General features: G+C 38.7%; 1 protein-coding gene and 2 long non-coding RNA genes across 5 annotated transcripts in view; 1 reads left to right on the top strand and 2 right to left on the bottom strand.

The window, feature by feature from the left end:
• LOC117151845 overlaps window positions 1–8,977 on the top strand; it is a 105,752-nt gene extending 96,775 nt beyond the window's left edge. For both annotated transcript variants that reach the window (XR_004461984.1, XR_004461985.1), the window contains exon 2: window positions 6,327–8,977. This is a non-coding gene — a long non-coding RNA (uncharacterized LOC117151845). The remainder of the gene's footprint in view (window positions 1–6,326) is intronic.
• Window positions 8,978–11,711: 2,734 nt separating this feature from the next.
• On the bottom strand, window positions 11,712–14,914 carry LOC117151849. Its single transcript, XR_004461991.1, has 2 exons — window positions 14,585–14,914; window positions 11,712–11,864 (listed from the first exon to the last, which is right to left on the bottom strand). It is a non-coding gene; the product is annotated as an uncharacterized LOC117151849 (long non-coding RNA).
• A 1,697-nt stretch (window positions 14,915–16,611) lies between these two features.
• Window positions 16,612–17,627, bottom strand: part of LOC100741370 (zinc finger homeobox protein 3) — a 246,712-nt gene continuing 245,696 nt past the window's right edge. For both annotated transcript variants that reach the window (XM_033321904.1, XM_033321907.1), the window contains exon 13: window positions 16,612–17,627. In XM_033321904.1, the coding sequence (XP_033177795.1) occupies window positions 17,579–17,627 (49 nt within the window). In that variant the 3' untranslated portion in view covers window positions 16,612–17,578.

Genomic DNA, 17,627 nt, shown 5'->3' with positions numbered 1-17,627 from the left:
GCGGCGCGAGTCCGCCTGTAACTAACCGTGTTTGCGGCGTGCACAGCCGGGGGCAACGACGAACAACTATGTGCCAACGTCACGTAGAGGCCAGACTCCCCCCGTAACTCGGAAATCGCGTTTCCACGAACGTTCTGACCGCCGCCGCCGCCGGATAGGAAAGATCGGCCGAGGGGATCGCATTAAAGCGCGATTGCGCTCGCCGAACTAGGAACGCGGACTGATGATGAACAGTTTGACGGCGGTCACGTCCCGCGCTCCCGAAGAATCGCGACATAATATCGAGGAAATGAACCAAACTGGTCCAAGTATGCGTTTCACCGACTCAACCTTTCGTTTACCATTTCAACATCGTTTCGTTCGTTTTCAGAGGAAACGAAATGAGCTTGCGTTCCGTATCGCGCGTCTGGTGGATTCCTCACGAGGAATTTCCGGTTAACCGGCGAGTTACATTTGCGTGTTGCGCGTAATGAGAGATGGAGTTGTCGAGAGAGGTGATTTGGTTTAGTTGCGGTATGAAGAGTAGCGTGAGATTTTTAGTATCTAAAGTGTCTATATCTTTGAACGTCGATGGTTATCGTCGTCGATAAGTTGGAGCTGTTGAAAGAAAATTATGTTGCAGTAGTTTATCGAATGGCGCGAACCATCGTGTCGTTGTTCCTTGAATTTTCCTTTTCAATTGCGATAGCGGGTACGTTAACCGCTGATATGATCGATGCTTTTGTCGTGATCGTTTGTCAGGTACTAAATTATACGGCGGATTGGTATTGACTTTGCTAGATTTACGAGAGTTCGATTTATATAAAGTAAGAGGCGTAGGACTCGTTTAAGTAACACGATGTGATGTCATTTTTGATAATACTTTTCGTAGGTGAATTTTAAATTCGTAGTAAATATATCATTGATCGATCACACGTTGACGAAACTGCTTTGTAGATTCGAACAAATTAAAGACCGTAACACGAAGAGCGAAGAATGAAGAATCGATAACAATTTTCTATCCATCCGAAATAAATCTTAAATACGAGATACACAATTTCTTCGAAGAATCACTGTCTTCGATAATAGAGCTACGTTCTAGAAGATCATTTCTACGACGATTCAAGTCACGATACGACGCATCGCAAGGTACCATCGAGCGACACAATTCCGTCAAACGAGATAGTCGAACCTCGCTGTAAAAAAAATCCTACACACTAAGAATCGTACCGTCCATGGTACCGACGATCATCGACATCCTCGAGATCCGATAGCGACGATGCGGTGCCACGCCATTTATCATCCCCTTTGCTTGGAACTTTTTCCCGGCCGCATAAACGCCCCTGTCGATTGATCCTCACGGTGAAAGTTAATCTCTCGGTGCGTATGACATAGAGAACGAGAAAAAGAGCGAATGAGGTGAAGCTTCGTCGCAATCCAGCTCGTTAGGATCCATGTTCTCTTCTGGATCAAGAGGACCTGGCGTACTTAGTTGCCTTCGTCTCCTTCCTATCCAGATCGTGATTCCCTCGTCCCCCTCTCGAGGCCGTTTCATCCTGAATGGTGGCGCGGAATGCAGTAAAGCAAATAGGCTTCTCTCGCGGCCGAATAGCTAATTACGCTTCTTGGCATTCCTGTTTCTGGTTAGCCAGTCAGCAACAGTCAGAGGAGAAGCCAAGCAGCTTGGCCAGAGGAATTATAGGCTAATCCTGGACTCGTAGGAGGACACGAGCGGCCGCGGTCACCAGACGACGAAGAAGACCACGAGGAACCCACCCAGACCTGATATCCTTCCTCTTTTTCTCGTATTTCTTCTCGTCTTCCTCTTCTTCTTTCTTCCTTTCCTCCTTCTGTTTCCTTCGCGTGCTCGCCTTCCTCTACGTTTCCCTCTTACTCGGAGTAATGGCGTTGTTTAATGTTTAATCATAGCCGCCGCGCGGCTAGAGTATAATCATAGTATAATTCAAGCAACAACATCAGCAACCACCGTGCCACGACGATGCTCTGGTGGTGGTAAGTCTGCGCTCTGCGGTCGAGAATGCATCTGCAGCACCCAGATGCACCCACGGCTACGTGTTCCTCTTTAGGGCAAGTCCAACGTTGTTGCTGTTGGCGAGGGTGAAGTTTATCGTTTCTAAATATGAGCTTGTAAAACGTAGAGACTGCCGAGTGGTTGAATCGATGTTAATTTAGATTTGGAAGTTGAGCTACGGAATCTCGTAATTTATATTTGCGAATTGAACTGGAGACTTTTATGGCAGAGACTTGTTGTTAGCGATATTGATAGATTTGTTAGTCGTTGACGCGTTATTCTTTAGATGTTCCATAGCCTAACTGTTACTTGTTTATTTATGCAATAATATATGGATACACAGATATTTATTTATTAATTATTTATTTAATATCTATAAAACACTTTCATATAACAGCCTTTCATATAAATTCAGTATTTTCTAAGAAATTAGATTTATATTTCAATTAATCACATCCAGGCTGTCTATTCCAATATTCTCCAAGTAATGATATTTATCTTTCATTTTATTAATTATCTTTATCTAATCTTCAATCAATAATGATTCACGGATCAATCTTTTTCTCTAGCCTTTGATCTGCATATTTCAAACATATTTTACCATAAATTAAAATCATTAGTCCTCCACCGCGTAGTTAATAGCATGATTTAAGTGCGTACTCTGAACTTCTATTAAATACCTGTTTGAAGGACGATTTATGCCACGCGCGGTCGATGTTGCGACGCGTATAGCTACAAATGACAGAGTTCGACACAAACGATCTTTGATTGCGTTGGCAGGTAGATTCAGATGTAAGATATGTTCGCATGCGTGTTGCCCGTACGACTTTTCTATTATTCAACCTAATCATAATGCGGCTCCTTCCAACTCTGTTTGTTAATATATACCGAATAATACAAAATAATGACACGTTATTAATATGTATCCTGTGAAACTGCTACTTCAGATTGTTGTTAGATAAGAACAAGTAGGCGATAAGTAGTTGATCTATCGAAATCTCCCTCACTCGATGATATTGTTTTATCGTAATTAGTCTCTGTCGTATTTGGTCATTTTATTATCTATCCTATTATGTCATGATATAAAATTGATCTGATATGAAAGATCGTCTTTTTGACGAATGTATCATCGAAACCTGAGATCAGCAAGATATCTGTGAAAATATCGGTGAACAAATTTTTCGAATATCGCGTTGGTGCGTTGAAATTATTTTGGTATAGGCGTACGTAAGTATACCTAGTATTTAAAAAAAAATGTACTTGCTCTTAAAATTTCACTTTATAAACGATATCTCATACGCGCTACATCAATATGTATTTGATATTTCTATTAAACGTCTTGCAACTTCTATATATATTTTTCAATTTATTCGAAACTGTCTATTCCTACATAATCGGGATAGTCGTGTCTCGTTATACTGCCAATAAAGTTTTAACAGCTACTACGTAACACGCGTAATATATCCTTGAAAGCGAATCTCTACATTAACTCATTCTTTATGTGCACTCTAGTTTATCTCGAATACGGAGCACGAAACATATATTATATTTATACCAAACTTTTTGCCGCGATGAAAAAAATTCGAAACACAAATATCGTCAAAATCATTCTCGATCGAGATAATAACATTAACGTTACCTTGTAATTTTCGCTGTGCCATATTTCACAACGGAGCTTAATACCGATGTTTCGAATCCAATTGAAAACGATTCGTTCAATCGGGTACACGAAAATTTCTTCGTATCACCGTGAAAGTCCCGTTGAACGACGAGGCTTTTTCGATAATTAACACTCGATTCTTTTGTGTCGGTGACTGCTCGGTACGCGTCAAGGCACCGAACGTCGCCGATTTGCTCTTTTTCGATCGCCTCAAGGCCCATCGGTACTTGCGTCGTGCCGAGTCATGCGTGGAACTCCCGGCATCATTGCCATAACTCGTCCCGCCGTGTTGCCTTCGTGGAGAGTTTATGGTACCATCGTTCTCGGCCCGCAACAATTCGGTCGCCATCGTCCACGCACAATTGCTGCCAGATTTTTACCTATCCTGTTGCCCCGTGGATGAATTATCCTCTCGATCTTTTATCTATATCTTGTCGACATTTTTATCGAGGAACATTGCGTGTGGCATTATAATTGTAGATTTCTTTTCGATTCGTTTGATCACAAAATTTTATTTATTATATTTATATATTATATGATATACCTCAATTTTACCTTCAATATTTCTACAAAGAGAACTGTGTTATTCAATGAATATATAGAAAGTAATTGATAACTTCACAACTACGATTATCTCTACTTAAATAATTCAAAAGGAACAGTAGCTTGTCTATGCAATAAAATAATTCCGATTCTTCCAATCTCTCTATTCCTGGCCAAAAAATAATTACATAAAAAGATGGAATAAGGAAGGAATTTAATCAAACCGTAATAATTATCCAAATGTAACGACCGATGGAAACCTCTTACTTCCAACTTTTTCGTTAGTTCACGCGATCTTCTAATGGAACACCATTTCTTACGATCTTCCTATTCGTCTAAGAGGACAATTACATCGCTACCAAAAAAAAAAACAAAGAAAGAGAAGAGAGGACACAAGAACAGAAGAGAGAAAAGATTTAATCAAAGAAAATTACGAAAAATACGATCTTATTTCGGAGTTTTTCGTTCGTTCACACGATCTTCTATTGTAGCAGCGTTTGAATCTTTGTCCCGGAATCGTTTTCATGGCGTCGAGGTCACGAGGAAGCGACGCCGGCACGGCGCGCGGCGTGGCGGTGGCAGCGTTGAAAATAACGTGGCACATTATAGGCAAGCATTAGAGTGACCGGTAGCCGACCGGTGAGTTTTTTGCCGGATTCCAGTAGCGCCTTCGACAAACACCGGCGAAGAGGGAAGAGTCCGGTCTCTATAGTTCGCTACTTTTACTAGGTTATTCACGAACGGTCTCGTGACTCGTTCCGCGCCAGCTCCTCTCAGCACCTTGTCCGACGCGGAGTCTGCCAAGGGCCAAAAGAAGTCCCCTCCGGAATTCCTCGTGGCGAAAGTGAACGCGCTGGAATCGAGCTTTGCTACGCGCGAAACCGAACTGTTCCGTCGCCTCTTCGCGCGTCATCCTCGCGTATGCGTCTTTCAGGCACTTCCTTCTTCGAGTCATAGTTCATCGCTTGCAAAGATTGAGATGTTTTTCAAACCGTTCGTATTAGGTGGTTTTAACGAGTTTTAGATTTTTAGAATTTACCATAGTTTCTGTGATTGATCGATAGTTAGCAGTGCGTGAAGGATTTTTGAAGTATGAAGATTCGACGTTAACCTGTCAATGTTTTCAGAGAATGAAGGATAATTAGTGACTGTGAAATCGTGTACACCGTGAGTTATAGAATCGTACAAATTTCATTACTCCAGGCTATGCATTTTTTGGTCCAGGCTATGTATCAACTCTTGGAACATAAATTTCTAACGAGACGGCTGTGATGTCTTAAATTAGGATGATTCTCGAATCTTCTAATCGTGCGATCAATTAAACGAGAAAAACATTCGTAAGACGAGAAACTATTCGATGTCACGTCCCTTTTAATTGCCGCCGGCAACGTATAAAATCATTCTGATGGGAAAATAATTGCTGTATTATTAATTATTCGACATGCATCATTTTTCTGAAGACCGTCGTGCGGTTGTTTTGCAATCGCGTTATTAAAGAGTTCTGATTGCGAGGATACCTTCGCGAATATAATAAATGAGATGATTCGAGAAAAGATATAATAAATGTGAAATATACTAATTATTTTCCTCAGTGGAATGACTATTAAAATGAAATTAGAATTCTGGGACCCATTTTAAGGAGATCGTACAGAACGTTCAACTTCTTTCCACAAACTATATCCCTCGATACATTAAATTTTGAAAATCATCTCACCTAATCCCCAACATTCTATTGCTCCTTACATCGCTAGAACGCGCCTAAAACGATACTCTGATCGACAGTTTTTTTTAATGTATCTACGATTTCCTTCAAACTGCGTCAAATTCGATCAAACCAATTAACGAACGTTCCCAGCCAACAGCGATTTTGTGTTCGAACGAAAGAGAGAAAAGAGGATGAAAAAACGATATCCACAACGGTTACGCTGGGGGATGAACTGTCACCCCCCATGGCAGGATTTTTTTCGGCTCTCCTTTCCTGGGTTCTCTCATCCCCACGAGCCATGAGTCACATAATAGTTCCTCCGTGGCCCCTAATGATTTATACCTCTGGTCGGGTTTTATGTATTTCTGTGCAACGCGCTTCAGCATTTTTCTTCTTTTTTTTTTTAGCTTCTCACCCCGGTGTCGCTGGATCGACCGACGATGAGAGAGAAAGAGAAACTATCACGGGACCGTGAAGGAAGAAAAAGGGGATGGGAGAAGAACCATAAAGCGTCGCAGGGCCCTGGTACTGCTTTTCGCTGCTACGGCTAACTACGCAGTCTATATAGATCGATATAATTAATAGCTCCGGCATGGATCGGGTAACATATGGCTCGGGACACGTTCGAAGAACGGAGAAGGACAGAAAACTCGGGGACAGCAGAGTGGAGAGAGGAGAAAAGACTCGGGGCACATCGAACTCTTGGACCGCGCTGCATTCAAAGGGATTAGAGGCGAATAAACGAACACCGCGAGGTGTTCTCGTGCAAGCGAAAAAAAACGACAGCGGCATGCTAATTCCTACCTGGTGGCGTCCTCAAGGTCCAAGGAGGAGCCTACCAGTTCGCCTGTTCGTCACACTATTTTCGGTGTGAGTTTAATATTGACCCGGCGAGATTAGGTGCGAGCCAGGTTTGGATTAAACGAAGCGACGGCTTTCTTGATCATTCGTGAAGAAGTTAAGGGTTTGGTTTCGTTTAACGTTTGGAGAAGTTGAGAGAAAATTGAGGATATCTGTGAAGGGTGAGTTTCCTATGCGATTAGATTGTTTTAAGGAGGACAGCGATGAGGAGGAAGAAGAATTAGAAGAAGAAACGGTGACTTGGATTACGTATTCCTTCTTTTAACATATGTCATAGACGATCAAATTTTTAGGCAGAATTTTATTCCTAGTTATCGGTGTTGTATTTCTCTAATTGTGATCGCAAATTTCTAGATTTCGACGATTCTAATTTGTCAGAAACGAAGCACGTACAGAGAGCAACCGAATGAGTATCGAGGAATCGAATGAGTATTGATACTCACGGATAGAACCAACAAAAAATATACGACAGGGCAGAACAAAAAATTCTTTCTGTTCCAATTTCCATCCCCCGCTATTCGATACGATAAATTCAAGCAGCGATAGGGATACCACAGTAATATCCATTAAAAGTAACCTAAATAGAACACACAACCATATATATAAGTGCACGCGTACTCTCTACATTCTCAACAATAATTTATCGAAGAATAAAGCTTCCGTAAAGAACATCACTTTGTATTTCCGACCTATTTTCCCCATAAATTCGTCCTTTCTCAAGTTGGTAGCATCAATTGAAAAATACCCTGTATATCGCATACGTAGAATTTCCATGTGAATTGCCATCGATGGACAAAGAACGAAAGAAAGATGCCAGTTCAACCCTCTAGTGGAGATATCATTTGCATTCCCTCGTCGACAAGGCCACGTGGCCACACCGTGCACACGGCCTTTTTCGCACCCCGCGCTCGCGCGAGTAAACGGCGCTCGTTTTGCATAATTTCACGAATCGCGCGTATAATCGTTCCCCGCCGGTACAAAACGCAGCGGCATTTTGTGTCGTACTCGCGCGACCCTGGCCTCTTCCGTATTAGCATAAGCTTTTCGAAATGACGCAGAAAGAGCGACACGTGACCCGTCACAAGCCGGAAGGACCAGGCCCTCGAAAACGAAAGGTTTCAGGCGTCATGAATTTCTGAACCAACTCCGTTCTTTTCTTCCTCGTCCCTCGAATTACCTCCCCACTGTCGATTGTCGATGTATCAAAATTTTGTCGAGCTATGAGACATATAGGAGGAAGCTGAAGAACGTTTTCTAAGGGACACGTGGCAGACAGAGAGAGAGAGAGAGAGAGAGGGAGGGAGAGTCGCCTTGAACTTTTACACGAGCACGAGCCACGCTATTATTATGGTAGCAGACGATACACCGATGTAAATAAATTTTATATGTGGGTTCTGAAGGAATCAGTTGGAGATTTGAAATAGGTTGTGTTGCATTTGTATGTTGATGAAGTTGTTTGAGATTCAGGAGATCTATGAAGTGGCTGATGGGGTGGTGCGTTGATTTGAATATGCGGATTTGTCTATTGGCTGATGATTTTTAAATAATAGGTACTAGTGAGTACTAATGAGTACTAATAACAGGTAATAATGAGTACTTGTGTAGGTAAATTTGTTATGTTTCTTTCTTACGAAGCTTGTAATGAATTCGCGGCTATATGGTATATAAGCTTTTTACTATAAGTAGGATGATTTAAGAAGGAAATGATTTAGTGAGAAGATTTTTATCTTTGTGATTGTAATAACACGCGAGCTTACGTCGATGGTAACTACGTAATTATGGATCGAATAATCAGAAATATTATAACTCGAACTCTTTGCAATATGTTTTATAGTAATGCAGATTTCGTAATGTACGCAATTTCATAATGAGTAGGAAATAGACATAAGTATCTCAACAAGATGTAACCATCGATCAAACTTACTCGCGATTAAAATGTTGGTCAAAGTTTTAAATTTAACCTAGCTACGCGCGTATAACTATTCTTTTTTTAGCTGTAACTTTCACTATTCACCTTCACGATAATGATTTAATTGTCTCTCGCGTATCCATATACGGTAGAGTAGTTGGAAGAAAATGAATATGTATTGCTTTGCTATCTGATAATTGATAATTTATACCTGAGGATTCACGATGAAATAGAAACTTCTTACATAATAATTGGCGAAATAGATGTTAAAATAATCAATCTACGAAATGTACCACGCGTATCAATCATCCTACAAGAGGAATAAAAAGAAGCAGGGATATCAAGTGATAATTCCAGAGGACATAAAGTGAGAGCTACCAAGAGTAATCACCGGATCGTTACCAGGCACAATACTTTCATGGAGCGATTTAACGCGCGCGTTCTCGAACAAAGCCATTAGATTTCACAAGGAATATCGAAGTCTTTGTCGTGTATAGTCGGTACAAAGGCCGCGAAAAAGGCGAAGCCAGGGTTCAAACGCACCGACGATCGCTCGTCACCAAGGAATCAATTTTCCGAATGAATATCCCAACCTTTTGTTCTCCTTCTTTTTTCTCTCTTTCCTCCTTTCCTTCCACGCGTCCGCTTCCATTCAGAGCTTGAATCGCGTCGTTTAGGGAATTTCGTGGCGTCGCGTCGGTGGCAGTGAACGGGGCCGTCAACACCGTCCATGACCACGTGTACAATGGCCCTCTCTCGCAATCATCCACCTCCCTGCGTATAGATCGCCTCTATTGTTACCTCGAAAGACGCGACGAAAAAGTGGCGCGACTAATTACCTCGGCCGGTCCGATCGACAAAACCTTGGAAAGTCGAGTGTAAATCACGTAACAATTACAAAGGCGTCGAGCCAACATCGTTTCCATTGCCAGTTCCCCGTGTTGTGTGTACAGTAACGTTGTTTTCTTAACTGTGATTGAAATCGATCGACGTGGATCGTAAATATTCTACGTGTAAATGGTTCGCTACTTGGGAATTTGTTAAGACGACGAGTAGACTGTAGATATTCGAATTGCTTGGTGAAAATTTAAAATCACGATGCGTTTTTATAGGATTCAATATCTTTAAAGAAATCGAAAATTTACGTGCGAAAATACTAGACTGTGGATTTTTATCCATTTATGAGAAGTTTGAGGGCGTAAAGATGTATAGAACACGCATAATACGCTCGTTCTTCGTTTTAAAATTTTTTCTACGTGTCTCTGATACTTTTGAAGAACATGTTACGTACGTGTATCTTTCGGAAAAATATTTCTCAACTTTCAAACGCGACAGACATACTTAACTGTATTTCTTTTACTAGATTTTAAATGATATATATTTAAAACGTATAGCGTAATTTCGATATTTAAGAATTACTATTACTGACGTAGTTCTCTCCAAACATGAATATACTTCATACGATACGAATCAGAACCTTCTACACAAAAATCTACTAATAACGATAACTGTTATTGTAATTGTAGCTTAAGACCTTATTTATTTTATTACCAAACTGATCGATACGTTACACACCCGTGCCTTGTAAAATTTTCCTAATAATATCGATCCAATTAAAAATTACTTGTTACCATATAACACGAATAATAAAAATTCAAGTAGAAGCGAACGTATCGAGTGAATCTCCCGATAACCAGACACTACAACTCCAAATCTCAGTATTCTTTCCCTGAAACAAAATTCCATGACCAAATGGAAATATTCTGTAGGACGCGGTTTGACTGTCGAGCATCTACGTCTCCGCATTAGAAATCCAGGCGCGAACGTGTAATCTTACAGAGTACGGTTAACGCTTCCCTGTCGGTTCTAATTCATTGCTTGAACGCGAGTCGATCGAGCAACCTCGGCCCACGATAAACTCGCTTGTTTTCCATGCCAGTACCAGCTTGGCTGGTCTCGACAATGCCATGTATGTACTCGTAGAGCCGAGTCGTCGAATCGTCCGTGTCACGGAATGAACCCGGCTTAATTACCTGGTGATGCACGACTACCAGACGAACCACGTCGTAATTCGCCTTAACAGCCGTGGTTTACGCAAAACTCGCGTGATCGACCGGCCATGGTACCTGGAAACACGCTTTCTTCCGTCTCGAGTGTCGCCTCCTCGATTCACGCGGGTTAGGTAGTCGATATTTCACGCGTTCCTCTCGCCAGGAATTTAAACGTTTATTTGAATACGAAGGCTACGAGAGAAGAACACGATATGTCATATTTTATATTTTTTACAGAGGAGCAGTTTTAAAATTTAGCTTTCTCCGTCGATTAATTCCGCGTTACTACGATTGTTCTTTTGTTCGATTTTGGCATATTTTTCTATCTTCTTCGTAATTTTATGTAAACCCACGTTCGTAATTCCCAATTTTATCGTTGTTTCCACTCATTCGATCTATCAAATCCTTAAAATTTCTCATACGGCGATAATTGAAGTCGTAAAATCAAGAAACATGAATTTATCGTGTTCTCCTGCTGTGACTTTCATATTTATATACTTATCGTAATCAATTAACTTCTGTTACTCGTAGTAGGCTAAAGTAGGATTATTTTGAGTTATGTTCGTTCACTTCGAATCTTGTAATTAACATATTCAGTTACGAGCATCTTTGTAACGGTCTATAATCGAAAATAGACTATTTGATTCATGATTTATTCTTAGTGGCGTCTCTGCAATTAATTGATATCGTGTTGCGAGTATAATTTTCTGCGTACTACATACGAGCATAGTTCTTTTTGTATACAACGTTTATGCTCTGCAAAACGTAAGGACCTTATTTAGTCTATTGCTACTTTGTATAAATTTTACAGGAACTACTAAGCGAAGGAACTACGATAATCTTTAGATATCGTTATTTAATGCGATACGACTTACCTAAAAACAAATCTAGAAACGCAAAGGGGATGATTTGTCAGGGTCCTGGGTAAAAAGGAATGGGGTGAAATAATCAAATAAGAAGTAAACCAAAGATTAGTCTTATGATAGTGTAGCTTTATTTTAGACTAGAACGGAAAAATAATATAATATTAATAATATAAAATAATAATTAATAATAATAATAATAATAATAATAATAATAATAATAATAATAATAATAATAATAATAATAATAATAATAATAAACTATATACACGAAAAGAGTAGGACCGACATGCATGACGTTGATACGTATAACTGTGCTTGTCGTGTCCATATATATGTGCCACGTATGCACAAAAATGTGGTCCTTACTATATTTCGTACATGTTTATGCGTTTACGGATTCACATATAATGTGTATGTGCTGACAAAGAAAAAAGCGAGAAATTGAGCCACACCCTCGTCGGCTGCGAGTTCGATCTCTTAAACGCGTGTGCTAACTTTTTGTTAACTTACGTGCCCGATCATACATTACTTTGTTGTAAATGAACTTATTCGTGGTACTGTAGAAACGTGGTAGAATTGTTCGCTTAGAAATGTTCTAATCGAAGCAGATTCAGCCTCTACGTAAATCTACGTTGAACAAGATTTAACACTTTACTCGTATCGTTGACTCGTATAGAATATCGTAACAGTTTGGGTTGGATTTCAATCCAGTACTTCAATTTCAAAATATTTCATCCCAATTCGTCATAAATAAAATAGATTTTTAAATATTTCTAAAAAATTTAATCCTTGAATTTGTAATGAACAAATTCTTATTTTCTAAAATGCTTTAAGACGTTGACTGCCACGTGTGTTTTCAAAGAAATCTCCGTCAGACCACGCGTGCAGCAGTACCAATCGTTCTCTGCTAGGTACTCCCATCGATATTTTAGTAATGCGAGTCGCTCAAGCGGTGGTCTCAATTTATTTATTTGTTAAAATTACAATCAATTCTCGCGTTGAAAATTTTCAGTAATTCCACTACAATTAGAAAAGGAATCAAATGTAGTGTGTATCGGGGAAAAGGGCCTAAGAAACATCGAGTTAACTATAGACAATGTCGCGAGAGCCGAGACGCTATCGGGTCTATTAATGTGTCCTCGATCTTTACAAGTGCCTAATTTCGTTAGAAAAGAGATGCTACAACGACCAAAGAGTTAGTTGAGAAGCAGAGTGTGAGTTGGGAGGTCACAAAGTATGAGTCGACGTACGACGATATTGTAATCGGTCCTGTTGTTATCGAGTATCGCTTATTAAACTACACTAAACCCTACAAAAATCTACCATCATCACTTATCCTTACTCTGTTGTAAACGCTTTGATAGTTTACAAAATTGCAACAAGGAAGAATATAAATTGTCAGAATTGAATTAATCATGGTCGTGTGGCGGAGGTATCGCTGCCAGATGAAAAGAGAGTTGCGTTTCGTTCCGGGACTACCGGTGGACTCGTCAGTAAGACTATGCCCGATAGTCCCTGCCTTAGACATAAAGGGAGTCTCGCTAGGTGCAGTATTTGTATCATTCGCCCGTACATTCGACCGCTAGCGAGATAGACAGACTCGTTGTCGTCGTAGCCCTCTGGTATTGGCGGTTGGTACCCGCGGATCGCCCGAGAGGTGTTGCGCCGCGTTAATGCCTCGACCTGTCGGCGTCCTATTGGTACCGATCCGCCACAGTCGAGTTGCTTTGACGTAGAATTAGTGAAAAGCGAATTCGTGAAACGCGATATTATATTCGATTTTGTGAGAGTGTAACGATATTGTGTTTATCATACTGTCTTTTCTGTTAATTTATAATATAACATTCCTACATAAATATTAGAATATTTAGACAATTGTTAGTCGCAAAATTATTAGGGTTGTCTTCCTTGTCTTCGTCGGAGTCAGCATAATATCGCTGTTCGGAAAAATGATTGCGGAAGAAGCATTAGACTCGCATGCAAACTATGTTAGACAAATAAAACGTCGAATGTATCGAACAATGGCACAAAAGAATTTGAAAGAAACAACAACTTATTATCCAAATTGTCCCGATCAACCTCAGCTATGTATAAAATGCTTTAAAGTTTTTCATTCTAAATAATTTTTTTAATAAACCATTTTCGTATTACTTTCATAACAATTCAACAGTTTTATTGTTATGGAATATCTTTTCAAATAATTTTTTTTTTTTTTGTACGTGGAGAAATCCTCATGGACACACCGTTGCTGCAGTAATCGCGTAACAGCAGAGTAGTGTCGGACTATCTTTTCAAATACCTACGACGATACTTCGCAAGTAGTTAAATAAGCGACACCCGAATATTGGTTACGCGGCCCGACCAGAAACTTTGCTGACACTCGAATACAGGTGTCGTGGCAGTCAATATGTTAAAAGTATTAGTAGTTCGAAGTAGTAGTTCGAAAATTCTCGTTTTGAATCGGTGAACGTCAAATAAAAACACAGGCTGAAACGATGTACTGTAAAATTGTATAATCCAATCTACGAACTGTTATAAAATATTTATACGATTTAAATATTAAAGTTCGTACTCTACGTTTAATATTACCATGGTTGACATGGTTGTTCGATAAGGTATTAAGAATACTTACAAGCGATGACTGGCAATAATTCATGTTTGTGAACTAGATCTACAAAGATCGACTGAAAATTTCACGTTCCAGTTACCCGAAAAAGTTGGCTTAAGGATTCGATAAGAGGGGAAGAATATGAAATTACAAAATAAAAAACTAGGATAGAGATCGTAAAAGGAAGAAAGGGAAAAGAATACAACAGCAATGTATACGTTGAGTTTTCAGGCTGTTCAAGGTCGGTACGAGATCGAGTCGATTCGTTCGTGTGGGCAGACGAGAGTGTGACTATCACAAAAAACGATGAAGAGAAAGAGAGACAGTTTCTTGGGGGATGTGGGACTCATAAATAACTAACGCATAAAACAATAATAATAATAATAATAATAATAATAATAATAATAATAATAAAAATAATAATAATAATAATAATAATTAGTAATAGTGGTGGCCCTGATTAAGATCGATGTCGTCGTAAAAATGGCAAAATAGGATTGTCTCGCTTCGCAGTGAAGGAAGAAGGACAAAACCAAGTTATGTTATGCGATGACACAGAAACAGGTTCGACTGAGATTGACGCATGCGTGTGAATGTATGAACAAGATGATTCAGAATGAATTTCACGTTTCGTGCCTAGGTACTATAAAAAATATAGGAAATCAACGGAAATTTGCCATATTATATATATATGTATATATTTTTACGTTTGCAAAATTGCTTTTCCGTTTACTTCCATCGTCGCGAGTCAAGACAACACTTAGTCCTGTTATGGTCCTTAAATTTTTATGTCTCTTTAAAATACTTTTAATTTCTTAACAAAATTGTAACCTTAAAATTAAAACGAGAAGTCACGTACGTTGTTAACTAATCTTTCATATTTTCCTCAAACTCTACCTCAATAAGTCTTTAACGATAAGAAAATATGATCGAGCCGAAAATGACTAAAAAATGTAGCAAAATTAATTTCATCTTCGAGATTTCAAACAACACTTCGACTATTCTTATTTGACGACGGGTGTTTATGCAAATTGCTATTTTCGCAAATACTATAATTTAAAAAATGGAACTTAAGTAGGGATGTGTTACATTTACTAAATATTATAACGTGTATTATAATATATATATATATATATTATATTTAATATATATAATATATAATATATAATATATAATATATAATATATAATATATATAATATAATATATATAATATATATAATATATATATATATATATATGGCAAATATATCTATATGTAAATATATGCATATAGATATATATATATCTTATATTTGTTATATGAGATAAAACATCATTTATTATATATCAATTTAAAAAAGGAAGATATAATTTCGACCCTTTTATTACTAATACTAATTAAGATTTTTTGACCAAACAATAGGAGTTTACGTTCGGATAAACATATACTTAATAAAATTTCAATAAGTAAAATTCATATAAATGGAGTTTATCTACGATTATCTGAGATCTAAACAACAAAGTTATTTATGTTCCGTCGAATTGGGAATTTTTGAGAACTTCGTAGGTAAGACGTAAATCTCGAAATCGAGGTAAATATACGAAAATACTAAAATACTAATTCGTGCATGGCCCTCGCTTAGTCACATATACACATATCACATATACGTCATGATCTAGCGCATAATAATTTTTGAAGCAAGTATCAAATACAAATAGCGCAGAGCCTTAAATATATAAATCTCTTCAAAGTTTAAGATAGCCACGATTAAAAATTTGTTTCGTGATTGTAATTATAAAATGGCTAATTTTTAACCTAACTTATGTACGAAATTTTCTAGCTCCATAAAATCAGTATCGTTAAGTAGCAAATAATTAAAAAAGGAATCTTTTAAAAAGCGTTTAATTTCATTTGTACGCGTATTTCTAAAAATGGACAACAAATTTCCTCAAACGCGATAATTCTATAATATCAAGCTCTCGTAATTCGTCGAAAAATGAAATCCATTTTGCGTCACTGTACTCCACTGTAGAATGCGCGTATGTATGTATCTACTTATGTATAACGTATGTGTCGCTCGTCACAAAAAAAAAAAAGGCAGAGAGAGTCTCTGGCGGTCGTTACGGTTGTTGGAGGCCAGAATCGGGACCGTTCGAGATAAAAGGGCCCTATCCGAGCCTCGGATAACAGCGAGGGCTTTGCGAAGTGTATTTACAATGAAACGCTTCAGGCGCAACAAGGAAAAGGCACTGAACGTAAGATGACACGGTGTTGGAATGGCTTCGCGGCTATGCATAATGACGACGACGACGACGATAAGTATGACGCATATCGAAGAACAAGGAGAGTGAAGAGGGGAGGGACGAAAGGTAAGGATAAAGGGGGCGAAGAGATAAGGGACGATATTTCGCTACACTATGTAGGAATTAAAGGCAATGTATTCTCCGTTCTTTCTGGCTATACTATAATGAATCAAACGCTTCGACTAATAATCGAAATGGACAGTTACTAAGGATCCATTATAAAATATAATAATAAAATTCGTAATAATTTGCAATATAGTCTATAACTGTACAGCAACTTATAATCAAGATTTCTTGGTTACCATTTTCAGCCACTTTCATGATACTCTCACTTGGTTAAGATTATTCTGCATATTTTACTGGTAGCGATATTAAATCGATATTAGACTAATTAGATTAAAAATGTTTAATGCTTGATATTCTCACGCATAACGGCATACTCGATACGCTTTCTTTAAAATTTATATCCGTTTCTAAAAATCCCATTCTTCGAAAATCAACTCACTCGCACACTCACTCACACATACATTTTGTATTTTCGTTTACTCTTCAACGTTCGCACTTTGCTCTTTTTCCTTTTTAGTCGCGTTCTCCCTTACGCTAGAAATAGTCATCTGATAGGAACTTTCAGTATTGCCTAGCTCTGGATATATTATTATTCGCACTATACATATAAAGATTCTTCGAGATTTCGCTTTGTTTTTTATTCCTTTTCTTTAATTTCTTAGAAAATCCGTAGTCGACGGGCCCACATTATATAGTATCACACGGGCCAAATTATATAGTATGCGTACGTATAAACGCGGTAAAGGGGCACGTGCACAACATACAACGACGGTGACTCGCGAGGGTTCGAAATTCACTATCACGATAACAATAAAAGATAGCCAGAGAAAAGAGTAGAAAAGAGAAATCTCATCGAAGAGATGAAAATTATTCTTGCGTTGCAGACGCAAAATGGGCAGTTCGAGCATCGACGTATCGAAATATCGACTACAAAGAATAAGAAATAAGAATGAAAGGAAAGACAAATATCCTCTGTTTCAAAATTTCGAACTCGTCGCGGGCCAAACGATCGTTTACGAGTCTAAGAGGTCAGCCAGACACTCACCGGCCGTGGTGGTAGCC

The sequence above is a fragment of the Bombus impatiens genome, unplaced genomic scaffold, assembly GCF_000188095.3.
Source record: "Bombus impatiens unplaced genomic scaffold, BIMP_2.2 scf_0033, whole genome shotgun sequence".
NCBI lineage: Eukaryota > Metazoa > Arthropoda > Insecta > Hymenoptera > Apidae > Bombus > Bombus impatiens.
This window is presented reverse-complemented; position numbering and strand designations above follow the sequence as displayed.